Genomic DNA, 21,736 nt, shown 5'->3' on the forward strand with positions numbered 1-21,736 from the left:
TTGTAGAACTCTTTGATGCTCTGGAGTCTCAGCCATGCCCATGAGTCTGGTCTTTGCCGACACTGAGGTGAGTTTAAATGATTTCCCAAAACTTGTATTTTCTCCAAATATAAGTAAAGCTTGTAGTACAAGAAATACAAGTGTTTGAGATGTGGTTGATTGGAAGCTCAGTAATTCTTCTTAACTCCAACCATAATAGATGACCATTTGTGGGACTAAGAAGAAAAGCAGAGTTCCCCTCATTGTGAAGTAAATTTTAAATTACCTCATAATTTCATGAACATAAAAATGTCTAGACAATAGTAGACCCCAACAACTTGGAAAAAAGAGGGTTTTTCCTGAATTGATGAATATCAATATTAATCAGAATAGCTTCTGGTGGAAATGTTCTTTGCGAACAAGTAATAGAAGATTAGACTTGAATCCCAGAGAGATTTCTGGAAGGGGCTTCCCTATAAAAATCTTTCCATAGAACTCTGTGTATGTGGATAAGTCCAGGAATAGGATGGCAACTATCTCACAGATAGGTTCTCTCTCAGACAGGTTCTCTCTCACGGACAAGTTTTCTCTCACAGACAGGCATTCTCTATGTAGAGAGCTCCCTTACTAAAGACTAACTTTCTGTGACTTTATACATTTGTTCCATCTCCTCCCTAATATATTATTAAAAATAAGCTTTCTTCTATGCCATCATGATTTGTTTAACCTAATTATGTTCAGTTTATGCAGTTATATCTTAAAATTAGAATCAGTAAGTTAGGACAACAGGTATAAATTGATAAAACCCATGGCTTCAAAGTCAAAATCATCTGGATTTGAATCATGGCTCTACCAACTTTTACTGTTTGTGGACTTAGGCATTTTATTGATTCACCCTGGATTTACATTTCCTCATGTATAAAATGAGATAAAAACATATGTCCATGGCATTTTTGTAAGTTTGAATACAGAATTAAATATTAGCTCCATAAATGAAGAGGGTTTTGTCTGTTTGGTTCAGTAATGTATTCCTAGAAACTAGAAGGATACCTAGCATGTGAAAGACAATCAATAAAGATCTGTTAAATAAGTGTTAGCACATAACATGGCAATTATTGATTATTATAATAGATAACATACATAGATTACCTACTAGATTCCAGGTACCATTTGGAGGATTAACTCTCACTGAATCATTCTAACACCTCTATAATATGTATTTTTATCACCCCCCCCCTTAAAATTCACTAAATTATAAAAAGGACGACCAAGCTTGTTCAAGTCCATCCAGCTAGTTAGTATTAGAAACTCATGGAGTCTGCATGTCCATGTCTGTATAAACAAGCAGGCAATAAAGCTCTGCTCTCATATTCTGAGAGCAGGCACTCATCTGTTTTGTTTTCCTTCTTTGGAATATGCTCTAATCACAGAATTCATGTGCCTCTTTGAGAAAGAACTGGCCGGGAAGGGGTAAAGAGAGATCATATACTGAAGAGGGGGGTGGGGGGAGGACTGGCCCGGAGTTTATCTGCTCGTTGTTTGGTTGTGATTTGAGTGTGGATCAATGGTTTAATTAATTGGTGTTGAAGCTTGGAAGAGCCTGAGGTTTTCCATGATGGATGATCATTTTGAGTTTACCAGCAGGTCCTGCAAAGACAAAAATTTTTCCTCCTCTGACAGCTGAATATCCTGGCCTTTTCTTTTCAGTCTTGTGGCTCCAGTGCCCTCTGACTGTCTTAGAAGGAGGTAGACCTCAGAGGTGGCATCTCAGCTTTTTTCACTTTCTGCAGAAGTTCCGGTGTCCACATGCTTAGTTACCTAGACCAGCAGGAGCCCTTCAGGGATTGAACAGGACAAGATGTCCCTGGGTTTCATTCCAGGGTTGAGACATTTACAATGTTTGCTGTCTAAAATGTGAGAATGTATTTTAGTCTCTTGGAGTCCCTAGTAACTAGCATTTGCTTTCTAAAGTTCACTTCTCAATCACCCCATGTAACTGCAATTTTCAAAATCTCATACTACCTTTCCCACCATAAAGTACACAATGGCACTGGAGTTACAGCAGGGTTGAGCAGCTTCATTTGAATTTTCTTGATATATTAATAAAGGTAAGTTTGATCACATGGGGTGTTTTATACTGTGGTAGAAAATAATACTAATAGTAGTAATCGCAGTAGTATTACAGCTAATGTTTATTGAGTATTCATCATATACTCCGCACAATTTTAGCACATTACATAACTGGCTTTATTGAATAATCTAAAAATTTCATGAGTTTGGCACAATTATTAACCCCATTTTAGATTGAGAAAACTGAGCCACAAAATGGCTAAAAAAAATGTCAGTATCACATACTAGGTAACAAGATGGAATGTACAGTTTGACAATGTGACTCCAGGGCAACTTGATCACTTCACATTCAAAATGTTATTAGTGGGATTTTCTGTTGCTGTTCGTTTGTTTTGCATTTAGTTTCCAAGTCCTCTACTCACTTTTGAATCACCTCTTTGTCCAGCAAACTTCCACTTTTAAAAGAAGTAAAATGCCCACCTCCTGTCAGCCATTATGTGGGGAGCCAACAGCTCCAGCCTGACTCCCAAATTCTTTATCTTGAATGGTGTTCCTGGCCTGGAAGCTGCACACATCTGGATCTCCCTGCCCTTCTTCTTCATGTACATCATTGCTGTCTTGGGGAACTGTGGGCTCATCTACCTCATCAGCCATGAGGAGGCCCTGCACCGGCCCATGTACTACTTCCTGGCCCTGCTCTCCTTCACAGATGTCACTCTGTGCACCACCACTGTCCCCAATATGCTGTGCATATTCTGGTTCAACCTCAAGGAGATTGACTTTAATGCCTGCCTGGCTCAGATGTTTTTTGTCCACATGCTGACGGGGATGGAGTCTGGGGTGCTTATGCTCATGGCTCTGGACCGTTATGTGGCCATCTGCTACCCTTTACGTTATTCCACCATCCTCACCAACCCTGTCATTGCCAAGGCCGGTCTTGCCACCTTTCTGAGGGGTGTGATGCTCGTCATCCCATTCACATTCCTCACCAAGCGCCTGCCCTATTGCCGGGGCAACTTCATTCCCCATACCTACTGTGACCACATGTCTGTGGCCAAGGTGTCCTGTGGCAATTTCAAGGTCAATGGTATTTATGGTCTGATGGTTGCTCTCCTTATTGGTGTGTTTGACATCTGCTGTATTTCCCTGTCTTACACTATGATCCTGCGAGCTGTCGTGAGCCTGTCATCCGCAGATGCTCGTCACAAAGCCTTCAGCACCTGTACATCGCATATCTGTGCCATTGTGATCACCTATGTCCCAGCTTTTTTCACTTTCTTCACTCACCGTTTTGGGGGACACACTATCCCCCACCACATACACATCATTGTGGCCAACCTTTATCTGCTACTGCCCCCGACAATGAACCCAATTGTTTATGGAGTCAAAACCAAACAGATTCGGGAAGGTGTCATCAAATTTTTACTTGGAGACAAGGTTGTCTTTACCCAAGACAACTAAATCATAAAGCAGACATATTGCTGGGGTGTTGGGGATAAAATAGAGGAGAAATTTGTAAAAGATGTGAGAAAAAATGGTATTCAAAGCATGAGTCCTCATGTATAGAGTCTCTGAAGCATTTGTGAGTACATATATATTATGAAATGTTTCTTTTGTGTAAAAATCTGCCAAAGAAGAGAATGCAGACGAAAGAGATAACATATCTATTCCTCATAAATTTTATGTTTTACATAGGGATATATAGACTCATATGTCTAGTGAGAACAGACAGGAAACAAAATGAGGGTTGCAGGCCTGGTGGTAGTGTATGCATTGCCTATAAGAAAAGGAAGTTGTGGTGATGTGGAGCAAGCATGTCCTCTACACAAAGGACAAATTCTATTCCATTCAAGCATTCGAGCACATGGTTGCCATGGGATACCATAGGCCCAGTATTGCAAAATTTTTCAATATTTTTAAGACAATCTAGACTTAGATGTTTTGTGAAATCTTCCAATTTTAATTATTGGCTAAATGTTTGTTTGATTTTAAATACTCTACATTCCATGTAAGACATGTCTAAGAGTTCTGTATTCCCCATTTCATCAGGTTAGGATCTCCATGATTTTACACCTAAAAAATATAATTGTAATTTTACTAGTCAAGTAGCCAAAATCATTGATTAAATTATTAGTATGTAATAAATGTATCCAATTCTTCATTCATTTTCTGATATATATATATATTTATGTAGGTGATATTATTGATCATACCTAGGGTTTAATGAGAGAGAGAGAGAGAGAGAGAGAGAGAGAGAGAGAGAGAGAGAGAGAGAGAGAGAGAGAGAGAAGGCGGGGGAGAAAGAGAAAGAGAGAGAGAAATAGGATACAATCCCTGGCCTCAGATAGCTCAGAAACAAAAAGATGCATAAATGAAAGAAAAATGAGAGATAACTTTTTTAAAAAAGGATGCAGTATAAAGGGATGGGAAAGAGAGAGAGAAAAGCATTGTTAAGAGAGACACTTAAAATAAACTCAGGAGGCTACTAAGGAAGTGAGGCCTGTGCACATCTTGTGCCTCAGTTTTCAGAGCTTCTATTAAGTTGCTAAACTTGTTGCTAAACTCAGCTCAAGGAAAACCCTGAAACATCCTGGAGCCATAAATATGCTGGAGCAATATGGACACATATGAACTTCACTTCCTTCCTTGTAGTTTTCATCCTCCCACCTTTCCTTGTTCTCTCTAGAGCACCCTTTGGGTTGCTACCTGAATCTGCATCTCTTGGATTTGACCCCAAAATAAACTTTTAAAACAGCCTCAGATTTTTATTGGTTAACATACCATCAACATTTTTCATGCCAATCAGTATACTTCCAACTTATAATTTTAGCTTTAGAAAGTGATCTGTTTTGTTTTGTAAGGGAAGAAAAAGTTTTTCTCAGTGCTTTTAGAGTCCCTGGCTGGATCTGAAAGTTAAATGGACAAAAACAGATTAACAGGAGAAAAGCATACAAACTGTATTGAATTTTTACATGTACACAGGAGTCTTCACAAGAAAATGAAGACCAGTGACTAGAGAAGAAAGCTTTTACACTTGTTAGGCAAACAATATATTTGTAAAACAAACAAAAAACAATTGGAATAAAACTTGACAAACCTTTGGACTAGGGAAGTAAATGGTGAAGAAGTAACTAGGAAGATAACAGTTTAACAAGGTTTTGTTAGCAGATTCCTTTGGTACCTTTGCTGGGCTAATAAGAGTTTGTCTCCAGTAAAAGAAGCTATTTCCTGCCTCTAGGAAAAAAGAGGGAGCGCTTTTTCTATTTTTGTACTTACTGCTTCATATATATATATATATATATATATGTATGTATGTATGTATGTATATATATCACTTTCTTTAATATTTTGTACTTATTGCTTCTTTGTTGTCTTCAGCACAGAATAATTTTTAAATCAAAGAAGCATATTGCATGGTAACATATCCTGGTTTCCTTCAGATATATATATATATATATATATATATATATATATATATATATGTCACATATGTACAAAATTTAATATTTAAAATTATCAAATTCTATGTAGTAAATAAAATAAAATTTACCACAACCTACTATTCCTCTCTGGAGCCAACCACCATCATCAAGTCTTGTATGTTCTTCCAGATTCTTCCACAATGATATGGTTTTAAAATCCAAATGATATCATACACAATACTCTTTTTTATTGAACAATATTTTGTGATATTCTTTTATCCCATATCTCTCTGTATAGAACAGCTTTTATCTTGTATAAACATTTTTTTCTTTTACATTTGGAGTGTGTCTGAGCAATGTTGGGGTGCATAAACTTTACCAAGCTTACTTTGTCCATTTGGAAGCTTCAAAACTATTTCTAGAAGTAATTGCTAGATCACGGCACATTGTTCCTTTATTTAGAGAGGTGGTATTACCAATTTGTACCCCAAATTTTTAAAGTAGAAGATCAACATTTCCCCAACACCCATTAAGTAATATTTTAATAAGTTTCAAATATTTTGCCATTTGGAAATGTAAAACAATACAACTGTTATTTACATGTTACCCAATTTTGAATTAAATTAACCAGATTTCTATATGCTTATAATTTATTTAGTTTTATGCACGCTACCTATTTATAACCTTGACTGGTGTTTTATTAGGCATTTAACAATTATTTGGTATATCTCTTTACTTATTTAGCTGTTTATTCCTTTGCCCATGATATGAGTCACATTCTTCCATGCCCTTATATCTCTCTTGATGTTGTTTATGGCTATTTTGTCATAAGAAATTTTTTAAAGAGTCAAATGTATTACTATTTTTCTTTAATGACTACTAAGTTTCATCTCAGGTTTATAATGGTTTTTGCTCATCTGAGATGATTAGAATAAAAGTAGCTGAAACCGGTTTGGCTCAGTGGATAGAGTGTCGGCCTGCAGACTGAAAGGTCCCAGGTTCGATTCCGGTCAAGGGCATGTACCTGGGTTGCAGGCACATCCCCAGTGGGAGATGTGCAGGAGGCAGCTGATCGATGTTTCTAACTCTCTATCTCTCTCCCTTCCTCTCTGTAAAAAATCAATAAAATATATTTTTTAAAAAATTATTCTCCCATATTTTCTTCTATATTGTTTCTTTCATTTAAATCTTTACTTTTTGAATAAGTGAAATATAACACATTTGCAAAACAGTGCACAAAGCTCAGTAAATTGTCAACATTCATATAGCCTTTTTCATCTCACGGCATACATAAACTATAAACTAATTACTAAAATTCTGCAGCACACCAAAAATATTTTCTATTTTTGCCAATCTGACAAAAATAAGTATAATGTTGATTCATTTACATAGGGTGGCTATTGTTGTGTTGGCTGTGGTCAATTTTTTATTTGACAATCTAAGGGAAAAAAAGGTCAGTGATCCTGACTAAATAGCCAGGTATTGCATGTTTTAAAAATTCTTGTGGCACACTGGTTGAAATCCCTGCTCTATGTCATACCAAAGTGAAACAAGTGAATTCCCTGACTCTTATCCTCAAACTGAGAGGCTCACTCTTATTGATAGTGGCAGAAATAGAATATTGGGGACCAACTATAAAGGTAAGAAATATTAATCATGCTTTGTTAACCGTGATTGTTTTGTTCTGGTTAAAGAAGGCACATTCTAACCTGGCTGGGTGTGGGACAGGACCTGGGAGCTCACCTGGAAATGCAGCCCATCCTCCCCATCAAGGAGCTGCCTATTATCATGGAAAGATTAACAGCCTTGTTGCAGAAACCAGAGCTGCCAGTGCTTTGAAGACCCCCAGCCTTTGCACACCTGCAGGCCTTTGCAAATCTCCAACCTGAATTACCTATAAACTGCCCATTTGGCATAACTTTTGCCTACTTCCCCATGTAATCTTTGTCCTTCTACCCAATAGAAGCAGCTGTTGCAGAGAAGATTTTTGTGGATGACCTTCTGCTCTCCCATACTGCCAGGTTTATTCGAATAAACGCTCATATGTGATTCAACTCTGTCTCTGCTTAATTGGCTCAAGTAGTGATAGGCAGCATGGACCCATTGATTGTTCGGTTATATTAGCACACTATCACTGCAATGATATTCAACCTCATTAAATGGGAACCGGGAGAGAGGCTTACAGTGTCTGGTACATGTGACCACTTGATTGTGATCTTCCATCTTCTTCCCCCGCATCAGGAAGTTAATGATTGCGAGGGAAACCAAGTGAATTCACTGAACTTACAGCTGAGCTTCCCTGGTTAAGGGGACAAATGTAATGAGATTTACTGTATCCCCAACCCTGTTTTATGATGAAAACACTGGGATGCATGATTGATAAAGGGTTTGCTGCTCATGCACCAATCACTTAGTTCATAGCATACAGAGGATGTTAAGGGAGACTGTGAACCATCTGGAAGATGAGGACAATGAATATTACAAAATTGTACTCTATCCCTTTGAGGTTGGAATTGTTAAGCAGTTATTCCACAGACGTGACCCTGGATGAATCCCATGCCAAAGGTCTCCCTGGGAGAGTTATCTGATGACTTGAATCAAAGTTACTGACTTCCACCTGTAGTAACAACGCTGCATACCAATTCAAGCACTGTAAAGATAAATAATTACCACTAGGATATCCAAACTTTTTGTAGTTGTCATTTTATGACTCATATCTCCCATGGGTCTGGGGTAAGAGAACATTGACACAAAGACTGACGCAAAGACTGCCTGCTTCCCCTGAAGAATTAAATGAACCGTTTGCCTAGTGATACAAACACCCTGAATAAAGTCATTCTTTGGTAGTGTTTATGAGTATATTCTTCACCATTGACCAGTAACATCTTCAAAATTGTCACATCTCAGCCTTCTATATTTCAATAACCTGGGTTTCTGATGGAACTGAGTATGACAAGTAGAGACCATTTCTTGAGAATAAGTGGTCCAACTGATAAGTAAGGGTTAATCTTTCAGATTTCCTGCAGGTTGGTCACTCAGAGAAGCAGCTGGTCTCCTATAGAATGCCATGAAAACTGGATACAAATGAGTAATAAATTAAATGATGGAAGAATGTTGAGAAAGTGGATCATGTTAATGGTTGACCATGTCACATAGGGCAGTAAATTATTTATTTCTCTGCTATTTATTCCCCTTGTCTTATTCTCCCATGTCTCACTGGCTTCTCAGATTTTCATGTTGCATCTATTTAACTTTTATACACCTATATATTGGAAGATTTCTAGCCTCCAATTATTTTGTTGTCCTGCTTTGGTAAACCTATTCATCCATGGTGCAGTCTCGACCCTCGGGACTATTATATGTTGGTCTGAACAAAAAGGACATTGAACTTTGAGAGCATGAGAAGGAATGTCTGAGCTCTGAATTCTGACATGGCTAAATAGAGCTGATACTTCCAATCACAATGGTGTTGGATCCCAGGAAAAGGGATTCTGGATCTCTGTGTATGGTCCAACCGTAATTTGTAATGACCTAAAAACCTGCTACTGCTTCAATCTCCATGAAATTCCACTAATCAGCAAAATTCTAGAAGATTTGACATTGTGCATTGTCTGGCCATTTCCCCTTACTTAACCCAGAGTAGGAATATTTCAGGAGGCCTTAGAGCAGTGGTTCTCAACCTTCCTAATGCCTCGACTCTTTAATACACTTCCTCATGTTGTGGTGACCCCCAATTTCATTGTTACAAATTGAACATAATTAAAGCATAGTGATTAATCACAAAAACAATATGTAATTATATATGTGTTTTCCGATGGTCTTAGGCGACCCCTGTGAAAGGGTCGTTTGACCCCTAAAGGGGTCTCGACCCACAGGTTGAGAACTGCTGCCTTAGAGCTTATCTGCTCACTGCTATTCCAGACCATTTTTACATGCCATGGCATTAGCATTATTTGTATACTTATTGTTTCTCCAGTATATATTATACATTCCCAATTATATTATCGTGCTTCTGTTAATGTAAATGAAAGCCAACATCTTTTAAGAGTTTAATGCTGCTAAGCCAAAGGTGAAACTCAGGGGTGGAGTCTGTGGAGTTGGTCCAAGTGGAGACTAATAATGGAAGGTGGTAGCCACAGATCCCATGGTTCAGAAATATAGGCTCAGGAGAATAAACTATTTCTTTCAGGAAGAGGAACCTTCCAGACCCTAAGGATTAATGGTCCTGTGGGAGATGGGCTGGGAGTTGGAAGCCTATTGCAGCATAAACATTGATGTTCCTTTGTAGGCATGACAAATAAAGTCAGGAGAGATACTGCTATAATCTGATTCTAAAAGGATCCTGGTCATGGCTAAGACAGGTGATGCTACTCAAGGCTGAGCTCTGGGAGTGAGGCACCAGAAATGAGGTTTGAGAAATAAGTGACACGCTAGAAACCTCTGAAACTGAGGCTGTGAAACATAGGCATATAAGGTAGGTGTTGTTTTAATATTCTTGGTAGGGTACCATGTCCTACTTTATTTCTTCTTAATTTCAGTTTTTTTAAAGTGTAGGTCAAACAGAATGTGTGTGTTTTTTATAATGTATCTTTATTGTTGAAAGTATTACAGTTGTCCCATCCCCGACCCCCACCCCCGTATTGAACCCCCCTCCCCAGGCATTCACCACTCTATAGTCTGTGTCCATGGGTTATGCATATATGCATATAAATTCTTTGGTTAATCTTTTTTAACGTACATTTTCTTTTAATCCAGAATTTATAGAGTTAATTTCTATAGAAATTTCAATAGAAAACTTAAGAAAGCCCTTGGAAGTAAGTTCTTCCTTTGTCTTACCTGAGTCTCACTTAGCTAAGGGAACCTTTCAAGCAAAAGTACCCCTAACTCTGACTTACCACACCAGCCATGTATCACAGAAGAAAAAAATAAGGAAAAGGAAGAGGCAGAGTTTGATTTTTTCTTTACTCCTCCTCACAAACCTGCTTCTTGTTTCCTCAGAAAGTTATTGACTTTCCTAAAGCCCTTGTTTCACAGCTTATTAAAGCTGTTCACATACCAGAGGGCTAAAAAAATATTCCTTCTAGAATTCAAATTGAAATGCCATCCCATGTCTTAAAGATACTTAATGTTTATTATTAATTTTACATTATATCATCCCCATATTGCACTTTTATATCTGCTTAGATGTCACTTTGTTAGGACTTCCCCCATGATAAATTTAAAATTACACCAGTTTCAGCATTACCCAATTGTCATCGTTGTTTTCCTTTAAGGCACTTACATCTCCTACATCTATATTTATCTATCTATTACACATTTACATAATGATACATATTTTTAATAATATTTAATATTATGGAGTGAGAGATTTTGTCTGATTTCTTTGCTATACTTAGCAGAATTGTTAGTATTTTTCATATCTAAATGAATCCATACTTTCAAGGATGGTATATAATCTTCACAATGTCCTGCTCATTGCTGCTTCAAATTAATTGTATTGTTTTATTTGATGTGGTTTGACTTTAAATGTTTTGATAACGTGTTTGTTTTTCAATTTGATTCCAAAGAAATAAACAGAGAGGAAATGTCCCCCTCCAATGACACCAACTTCCACCCCTCCTCTTTCTTCCTGCTGGGAGTTCCAGGCCTTGAAGAGATGCACTTTTGGATCGGGTTTCCTTTTTGTTCTGTATATTTGATTGCCCTTTTGGGGAACATCACTATCCTGTTTGTGATCAAGAATGAGCACAGTCTTCATCAGCCCATGTTTTATTTCCTGGCTATGTTAGCCTCCATTGATCTGGGCCTGTCCACGTCTACTATCCCGAAGATGTTGGGCATATTCTGGTTTGTTTTAAACGAGATTAGCTTTGGGGGTTGTGTCACCCAGTTGTTCTTTATTCATATGTTCATTGCTATGGAGACTCTTGTATTGGTTGTCATGGCCTTTGATCGCTATGTTGCCATCTGCAACCCTCTGCGGTACAGCCTGATTCTCACCAACGGAACTATTGGCCTCATCCTTGTTGTGATGTTTGGTATCAATTTCATTTTGGTTATCCCTCTGGTGTTTCTCATCTTGAGGCTTCCCTTCTGTGGACACCGTAGAATCCCCCACACATACTGTGAGCACATGGGGATCGCTCGGCTGGCCTGTGCCAATATAAAGGCAAACATGATATTTGGATTAATTCTCATATCAATCATGTTTGTTGATATGGTTCTGATTGTCATCTCCTATGTGAGAATACTCCGAGCTGTCTTTCGCCTTCCCTCTCGGGATGCCAGGCTCAAAGCTCTTAATACTTGTGGCTCCCATATCTGTGTTATCCTAGCCTTCTTCACTCCAGCTTTCTTCTCCTCCATGACCCATCGGTTTGGCAGGAATGTTCCCACGTACATTCACATCCTCCTGGCCAATTTATATGTTGTTGTTCCTTCGGCCCTAAATCCTGTCATCTATGGAGTGAGGACTAAACAGATTCAGGAGCGGGTTTCAAGCTTCTTTTTGAAAAAAAGACCAACATAAACACTCTTATAGATACTCATTTTAAAATAGGGAAAAGCAATGTGTTTCTCAATTACAGACTCTTGCAACAAAAAAAGACTTTGACCTTACTATTATTTTATTTATAATTTCTCTAGACATCCCAACTAGAATATATAATGTGATTACTGTCGAAGCAATCATGAAAATTTATGGAATACCTACAATGTTTGGATAATTAAGTTATAAGATTTTACTAGGGTTAGGTCTTATAAATGGATTGTGTGGAGTAAAATGCTTCTTTTTATTTGCAGGAAGTCAATTGTGCTGGCCACATTGCCAAATTTATGCACTTGCCTGCATCAAGGACTGCAGGTTTTTTTGTTTTTGTTTTTGTTGTGTGTGTTTTTTAACTCTGTTTTTTATTTTTATTTTTTTTAAATATATTTTATTGATTTTTTTTTTACAGAGAGGAAGGGAGAGGGATAGAGAGTTAGAAACATCTATCAGCTGCCTCCTGCACACTCCCTACTGGGGACGTGCCTGCAACCAAGGTACATGCCCTTGACCAGAATCGAACCTGGGACCCTTGAGTCCGCAGGCCAACGCACTATCCACTGAGCCAAACCGGTTAGGGCAGGACTACAGGTATTTAATACTTGTAACAGATTCATTCATTCCTTTCTTACTTGATTAATTATTTTTATCCACAGTCTTATTGATACTTTATTATGTACCAGAATCTGATGTCATATAAATATAAATATAGAAATGTACATGAAATCTTAAGGGTCTTATAAGAAGAAGCATTTGGAGAGATTTTGCGTGGAATTTTCCCAGAGTCATCATGTAGATGCAAATTTCCCATTAAGTAACTTATTGTTCAAAGTAAACTGGTCTGTCTATAGATGTGTATATAGCAATACATCAAAACATATATAAATGTAAATATATTTATATTTTAATTAATCTATCTCCATCTCTATTGAGAGAAAGAGAAAGGGAAGAGAGTGAGAGATAGAGAACTTCATAGAAGCATCAATATGGCAGAGAAGATAGATTGCTCAAGAATGAACACTCCAAAATGGGCGAAATCCTATACATGTCAATTATGTTTTCAAAGGTCAAATCTAATGCTAGAGATAGTAATTATTTTTAGATTCATACATTTTATTCATTCATGAATTCATTAATTATTAAGTACCTTGTAATGTTGAGACCTTTCCATTTGCACTTCTTTGTGGCTTATCAGATAGGCCTCAGTATCTTATCCATGTTTTATAGTTTTTGACCAATGATATGCATTTGGTTAATGTTTACCTAATGGTATATTGCTACTCACAGTGAAAGTGCTTAATAATTGAATTTTTACTTAAAAATATTATCTTCCAAAGAAGATAAACAGCTGGCCAACACGCACATCAAAAGGTGCTCAACACCACTAATCATCAGGGAAATACAAATCAAAAACACATATGACATCACCTTGCTTTTGTTAAAATGGCTATTATCAAAAATAATAAGGGTGAGTGAGGATGTGGAGAAAAGAGGATACTTCTGCACTGCAGGTAGGAATGCAAATTGGTGCAGCCATTATGGAAAATAGTATTAATGTTCTTCAAAAAGCTAAAATTGGAGCTACCATATGATCCAGCAATTCCACTTCTGGATATTTCCCCAAAGGAAATAAAAAATACTAACTTGAAAAGATATATGCACCCTCATGTTTATTGCAGCATTATTTACAATAGACAAGATATTGAAGCAACCTAAGTGTCCACTGGTGGATGAATGGATACATAAAATATGGTATATAGACAATAGAATATTACTCAGCCATAAAAAAGGAAGTTCTGCCATTTGCCACAACACTGATGGACCTTAAGGGCACTATGTTAAGTGAAGTAAGTTAGTCAGAGAAATACAAGTACTGTATGATTTTATTTATATGTAGAATCTAAAAAAAAAACTGAGCTCAAAACAGATAAAGGAAATAGATTGGTGGTTGCTAAAGGTGTGGATGGGTGCTAAATGGGTAGAGGTGGTCAAAAGATGCAAACTTCCAGGCATAAAAATAAATAAGTCATAACTATGTAATGTAGAGTATAGTAAATATAGTAAAAGATATATTGTAGTGTACATTTGAAAGTTGCTAAAAAGTAGTTCTTAAATGTTCTCATCACAAGAAAACATCGTAATTATGTGGATGATGGATGTTAACTAGACTTATTTAATGATCTTTTCACAATATTTACAAATATCATATCATTATGTTGCACCCCTGAACTTAATATAATGTTATATGTCAATTATAACTTAATAAAAAATACAAATACCCTTTTTTATTGAATGCAGAATATTTGTTTTCTATAGCAATTATAACAAATTACCACAGATTCCATAAAACTTAAAACACCACAAATTTATTATTTTACTAGAGGCCTAGTGCATGAATTTGTGCATGGGTGGGGTCTGGCCAGCCTGCCACGATGGGGGCCCATCAGGCCAGGCTGGTGGGGGGAGGGGCCACGGGCAGTTGGCCGGCCACTCCTGCCCCCCATTGGAGTGATGGGGGCTGATCGGGGGCCAGGTTGGCCAGGGGGCAGCAATCAAAGCCCGGATCAGGCTGGTTGGCTGCCGCAGTGCCTGTCATAGCCACCAGTCATTCCGGTCATTCCACCGTTCTGGTCACTGGCCTTTTTATATATATATACAGATAGATAGATAGTTTTTGTGATTCAGAAGTCCAGCACAGGTCTCACTGGGCTCAACTCAAGGTGTTGAGAAGGCTGCTTTCAGTTATGGAAGCTCTGGAAGAGAACATCTTTTTCTGTGTTTTCTAGCATCTAGAAGCCCATTTTCTCCATCTTCATAGCCAACAGTGTTACTTCTGCCCTCCTCCCATACTCATATTTCCATCTGACTCTCCTCTTCTGCCTTCCTCTTCTACATTTAAGAATCCCTGTGGTTACATTGGAGCCAATGAGTCATCCAAGATAATTCCACATTTTCAGGTCTATGCATTATCTGACAGTCATCTGAAACTATTTCCCCTTGCTATGTACCCTAACACAATCACAAGGCTTTAGGATGAGGAGATCATTTGGGTAGCCATTATTCTGCAAGCTTTATAGTTTGTAAATTATGTGTGTTAAACTCACTATTCTTTATTCATTTTAATCTCTAGATTTGTTAATGATCATAGGTGTATTTAAATGTCTCATTTTGTTTTGTTAATGTTTCCTTGCTTCTTAGTTAATATTTTATATATTGAGGCTATGTTGATATATACATATACATCGCCTGCTTCCACATATCCTGGTGGTTTGCAGTATCATCTGAGTGTGGGATCCCCTCCGACAGCTCTCTTTCTTTTGAACTGCCTTTTGTGCTTCTCCTTCTAGTTACCTTAATTTATTCTCTCAGTCACTCTTTCCTGGATGTTCTTGTAGGTTGAAAGCTTCTTAAGCCCTGAGATTCTCTTGAGCCCACCCAAGCTTCCCACAGGGCTCACCCACATCACTCATTAATGGCCCGGCAGTACAAGGAGCTCTGATTGCCATTCAGAAGTCCAGAGGTAATGCAGAGGGGAAAGCCCTAGACCTGATACCTGGATTGTGAGAATGTCAGAGCTCTGCTGCACTGGAGATGGCTAAGCCGTCAGGTATCAGAGTACCCAATTAAAAACATGACAAAATTAAAAGAACAGTGAAGCCTTGAATAATTTATTACAATAGCATAAGGCAGAGGCTAAACAGGAAGAAGAACTAACTTCTCCACTCCATTTCCCCCCACGGTTCACAAGCTGAGGGTCAGGTGGATCAGCACAGACATGGGGGTTGACTCACTGCCAAGGGAGCCTTGAATAAAAGCCTCCTGCAGTTTTGAACACTGGGGCCACAGGGAGTTCAAATGGGGAAGGGTTAGGAGTGAAAAAAAATACAGAGCACTGAATCAGAGTGCAGAAAAGTATCTTCAAGCTTTCCCCATGAGGAGACCTCCAGATGGAGGGGCCTGGGCTAAGAATATAACTATGCAAAAGAGCATGGCTGAGGCAGCAATGAACTGGCCATGTACCAAGTCTGCTGTGGGGGGGGGCAGCTTAACCATGGGAGGCCTGCCTTGTGAGGTAATTGCCAATGGTTGGGCCCCCAAAATTATATGTACATTGTCAGCCTAAAGCTGGACTCTTCAACTCCACCTTAATTTTTCAGGACCTGAGCTAGAAATATAGGCTACCCCACCATAAATCTGAATGGGTGAGACTTTAAGTAGTTATGTCAAGAATGGGGTAATTAATTGGAGGCAATAGCTAGGCCATGGTCAAGCTCATTACAAGTGGAATGAGACCTGTCTAAAGGACTGAACATAACCACGAGTCTCAATAGTCACCAAATCAGGAAAAGATGTCCCATAGCTGCTAGGGTCTCTACCATATGATTTCACTCATATGTGGAATGTATTGAATGAACAAAATAGAGACAGACTCATAGATAGAGAGCAGGCTCACAGCTCTGGAGGGATATGTGTGAAAAGATTGAGCAAAAAAGAAAAACAAAAGAGAAAGAACCCATGGACACGGAAAACAGTGTGTGATTCCCAGGGGTAGAGGGGAGAGGGGTATGGGTGGAGATGGAGGAGGGAATAGTGGGGATAAATGGTGATGGAAAAACTAAAATAAAAATATATAGTTAAAAAATACAGCAGTGAAAAAAAACCAATCCAATTTAAAAAATGGGCAGAGGGCCCTGGCTGGTGTGGTTCAGTAGTTAGATGGTTGGCCGGCACACCAAAGGATCTTGGGATTGGTTCCAGGTCAAGGGCACATACCTGGATTGCGGGTTCGATCCTGAGCACAGTCGGGGTATGTGAAGGAGACAACTGATTGATGTGTCTCTCTCACATCAATGTGTGTGTGTGTGTGTGTGTGTGTGTGTGTGTATGTGTGACCCTCTTCCCCTCCCTTCCACTTTCTCTACAAAAAACAATCAATTGAAAAAATATCCTCTGGTGAGCATTAACAACAACAACAACAAAAAAGGACAGTAGACCTGAGTAGCCATTTCTCCAAAGAAGACATACAGATGGCCAACAGACTATCTGCTCAACATCACTAATCATCAATGAAATGCAAATCAAAACCACAATGAGATATTACATCACATCTGTTAGAATGGTTATTACAAAAAACACAACAAATAACAAGTGTTGCTGAAGATGTGGAGAAAAGGGAACCATAATGCACTGTTGGTATGATTGTTAACTAGTGCAGCCACTAAGAAAAGTAGTTTGAAGATTCCTCAAAAAATAAACATATGGCAACCATGCTACCTAGCAATTCCACTTCTGGGTATTTATACAAAGAAAACAAAAATACCAATTCAAAAAGATATATGCACCCGTATGTTCATTGCAGCATTGTTTACAATATCCAAAATGTTGAAGCAACCAGATAAGAAAGAGGTGGCATTCTTTTTTATGTCAAAAAAAGGATGAAATTTTGCCCACTTGGTGTGCTCAGTGGTTGAACGTCGACCTATGAACCACGAAGTCATGGTCTAATACCTGGTCAGGGCACAAGCCTGGGTTGTGGGCTCAATCCCCAGTAAGCGGCATGCAGGGGGCAGGGGCAGCTGATCAATAATTCTCTCTTATCATTGATGTTTCTATCTCTTTATCTCTTTCCTTGCTGAAATCTCCCTTCCTCTCTGAAATATATATATATATTTTTTAAATATATTTAATTGATTTTTTACAGAGAGGAAGGGAGAGAGATAGAGAGTTAGAAACATCGATGAGAGAGAAACATCAATCTGTTGCCTCCTGCACACTCCCCACTGGGGATGTGCCTGCAACCCAGGTCCTTGCCCTTGACTGGAATCGAACCTGGGACCTTTCAGTCTGCAGGCCGACGCTCTATCCACTGAGCCAAACCGGTTTCGGCTGAAATATATTTTTTTAAAAAGAATGAAATCTTGCCATTTGTGATAACATGGATGGACCTTGATGGTATTGCATTAAGTAACATAAGTCAAACAGAGAAAGACAAATATATAAGTTCACATATTTGTGGAATTTAAAAGAGGAGAGAGAGAGAGAGAGAGAGAGAGAGAGAGAGAGAGAGAGAGAGACTCATAGATACAGAGAAAAAGCTGATAGTTGCCAGAGGGAAGTAGAGTAGGGGGATGACTGGAAAAGAGGAAGAGGATTAAGAAGTACAAACTTCCATTAATGAAATAAGTCGTGTGGTTATAATGTACAGCATAGGGAATATAGCCAATCACATAGTAATAACTATGTACGGTGACAGATGGTTACTAGACAGTGTGGTGATCACTTTGTAAGTGGTATAAATGTTGAATCACTATGGTGCACACCTGAAACTAATATAGTGTCATATGACAACTATAATTAAAAATGAATTAAAATATAATAAGCATTTGAGAATATTAATAATTGTTTCTGTTTCCTTCATTTGAGTAGGAAAAAATTCTATTTTTATTTCTTTTGGGTTGTTTTATTTTTGTTTCTTTTGTTTTATATAATTCTACAGTAACTAAATGTGCTTGGTCAAAGCCTAGTCTCCAGAAACAACAAGTAAGGATGAATATATTATATTAATGACCTGGAATAGAGTATTATAGCAGAGCTCTCCAAATACCTACAAAGGTACTTATTCACCCATTAAATATAAACACTCTAGGAACATTCACTGCTTAAATTTATAGTTAGATATTTTATTATATTACAACTAGAGGCCCGGTGCACAAATTTGTGCATGGGTGGGGCCATTCTGGGTGGCCTGCAGGGATCGGGCCGAAATCCACAGTCCAACACTGCCTGCAGCTACTACCTGCTGCTCCTGCTCATCCTGGCCCCACTGTGCCTGCTGCGGGCTCACGTTCAATCAGTCCCAATCGGGAGAGGCTCGCTCAGCCGCAGCAGCGCTCACCAACAATGAGACCTGCATCTGGCACCCTCTCAAGGGGAGTGGCCTGCAGGATCGGGCTGAAACCAGCTCTCCAACATCCCCTGAGGGGTCCCAGATTGCGAGAGAATGCAGACCAGGCTGAGGGACCCCACCAGTGCAAGATCGGGCCAGGGAGGGACCATGGGAGGGCTCCAGGCATGTCCGGCCCATCTCGCTCAGTGCCTATCAGCTGGACCCCAGAAGTAAGCTAACCTACCGGTCGGAGCATCTTCCCCCTGGTGGTCAGTGCACGTCATAGTGAGCGGTTGAGCAGCCTTAGCATATCATATTTGAATGGTTGTTCGGTTGTTCTGCCATTTGGTCTATTTGCATATTACCCTTTTATTATATAGGATATTCAACATGCATATATAGAATATTTTAAGAATCATATTTAGCATATGATTGAATTAAAAAACTGTGATATGCCCTACTGGTTTGGCTCAGTGGATAGAGCGTCTGTCTGCGGCCTGAAGGGTCCTGGGTTCGATTCCGGTCAAGGGCATGTACCTTGGTTGGGGCGCATCCCCAGTGGGAGGTGTGCAAGAGGCAGCTGATTGATGTTTCTCTCTCATTGATGTTTCTGACTCTCTATCTCTCTCCCTCTCTGTAAAAAAAATCAATAAATAATATATTTTTAAAAAAAAACTGTGATACATCTACATAATGGAATACTACAAAAAGGAAGGAACTCCTACCATTTTCAACAGCATGGATGGAGCTGGAGAGCATTATGCTAAGTGAAATAAGTCAGTCAGAGAAAGATAAATATCACATGATCACACTCATTTGTGGACTATAATGAACAACATAAACTGATGAACAAAAACAGATCTAGAGACAGAGAAGCATTGATCAGATGCTCAAACCTCAGAGAGAAGGTAGGAGAGGGTGGGGGTATGGGGGAGAGATCAACCAAAGGACGTGTATGCATGCATATAAGCCTAACCAATGGACAGAGACACCAGAGGGGTGAGGGCATGAATGGGAGTAGGGAAGGGGGGCAATAAGGGAATAAGGACATGTATGTAATACCTTAATCACTAAAGAAAAACAAAGAAATGAAAAACAATTTTTTAATAAAAATAAAAATTGGTATATATTTGTATTTAGGTTTACATGTACTTAGGTCATGATATAAAATGTGTTCTTAATATGGGCCACAAGCCAAAATATTTGAAAAACAGTAATCTAATCTATTAATAGGGAATGAGATGAAAAAAGGAAATATATCATATTGATACCTAGCCATACAAAGCCATATTGATATAATTTTCAGCAAACAGGAGGATAGGATAGGTCATCTGATTTGTCAGACCTACTTAAAATATCAGAGTATTATCAATTATTAATGATAGTTGATATTATCACAGAAAGATATGGAGAGAACTCCAGACTTGTATGTTGGTTTCATTCTCCCTCACCATTTACTATATCATGGTTGTCATTTTCCCAGGTGTGTAAATAAAGGCATATGATTATGGGAAAAAAACAAATAAATAAAAAAAGAATCATATTCAATGGCCTAGCAATATTCATGATGGCTAATTTTGCACTACCGTGAGTTCTTACCTTTAGCTCATTTCTTGATTAACTGAAATATGTTTGACTAGTTATCTCAGGGTACATATAAAGTATAATGTGCAGAGTGTTGTATATCAAAAAGTTTTTTCCCCTTGTGTGATTATGTTGAAAAATCATGTATGTTTATCAGTGTTGTTTTTTTCCATTTTAAAACTATTACAAATAAAGCTGCTATGAACATCCAGGTATAAGTATTTGTGTGAACAATTGTTTTCTTTTGGGTACATACCAAGGAGTATTTTAGTTGGATCATATGATAGATGTATGTTAAACAGTATTTTTAAAACTACAAAACTGTCCTCCAAATCTTTTTCATTTTGCATCTAACTAGCAATGAATGAGAGTTCTGATTGCTCCATATCCTTGCTTATATTTTATAGTGCCAGTCTTTTTAATTTTAGCCATTTTAATTGTATTGCTATCTACTGTGATTTCAATTTACATTTCCCTAATGACCAATGATGGTAAGCATCTTTTCATGTGACTATTTGTACTTAGTGACTATTTGTATACTGTTTGTGAAATACGTATTAAAATTTAACCTTATTTTTAATAGAGTTTTGTCTTTTTAATATTGACTTGAAAAATTTTTTCATATTCTGCATAAAAATTCATTATCTGATCTATGTGTTGCATGTAACTTCTCTCAGTCCAGAGCTTTCATTTTCTGTCATTTTTTATTTTCTCAATAGTGTGTTCTGGGAAATCCTATATAATAAAAGCCTAATATACTGTGTCCAACAGTTTGCTATGATGTGCACTGACCACCGGGGGGGCAGATGCTTCAACCAATAGGTTAGCTTGCTGCTGGAGTCTGGCAGATCGGGACTGGGAGAGATGGGCCAGACACACCCTGGAGCCCTCCCATGGTCCTCCCCAGGCCCAATCGTGCACCAGTGGAGTCCCTCGGCCTGGCCTATGCCCTCTCACAATCTGGGACCCTCAGGGGATGTCAGAGAGCTGGTTTCAGCCTGATTCCTGCAGGCCAGACCAAGGGACCCCACTGGTGCATGAATCTGTGCACCGGGCCTCTAGTATGTGTATGTGTGTGTATATATATATACACACACAATTTATTTATTTATTTATTTATTTATATATTTATTTATTTACTAGCGGCCCGGTGCACAAAAATTTGTGCACTCGGGGGTAGGGGGGGGGTCCCCCAGCCCGACCTGTGCCCTCTCGCAATCTGGGACCCCTTGGGAATAACGACCTGGTGGG

General features: G+C 38.5%; 2 protein-coding genes across 2 annotated transcripts; both read left to right on the forward strand.

Moving 5' to 3' along the window:
• Positions 1-2,528: 2,528 nt before the first annotated feature.
• Positions 2,529-3,553, forward strand: LOC102439257 (olfactory receptor 52N2). Its single transcript, XM_006094565.1, has one exon. The coding sequence runs from the start codon at positions 2,545-2,547 to the stop codon at positions 3,508-3,510; it is 966 nt and encodes a 321-aa protein (XP_006094627.1). The 5' UTR covers positions 2,529-2,544; the 3' UTR covers positions 3,511-3,553.
• A 7,502-nt stretch (positions 3,554-11,055) lies between these two features.
• On the forward strand, positions 11,056-12,000 carry LOC102419107 (olfactory receptor 52E4). The gene has a single exon (XM_006094648.1). It carries the CDS (start codon positions 11,056-11,058, stop codon positions 11,998-12,000), a length of 945 nt encoding a protein of 314 aa, XP_006094710.1.
• Positions 12,001-21,736: the final 9,736 nt, after the last annotated feature.

This window comes from Myotis lucifugus, unplaced genomic scaffold, assembly GCF_000147115.1.
Source record: "Myotis lucifugus unplaced genomic scaffold, Myoluc2.0 scaffold_138, whole genome shotgun sequence".
Taxonomy (NCBI): domain Eukaryota; kingdom Metazoa; phylum Chordata; class Mammalia; order Chiroptera; family Vespertilionidae; genus Myotis; species Myotis lucifugus.

Bases quoted from the DNA above. Each gene is read 5' to 3' on its own strand.
- LOC102439257 (XM_006094565.1), top strand. From the start codon at position 2,545: ATGTGGGGAGCCAACAGCTCCAGCCTGACTCCCAAATTCTTTATCTTG.
- LOC102419107 (XM_006094648.1), top strand. From the start codon at position 11,056: ATGTCCCCCTCCAATGACACCAACTTCCACCCCTCCTCTTTCTTCCTG.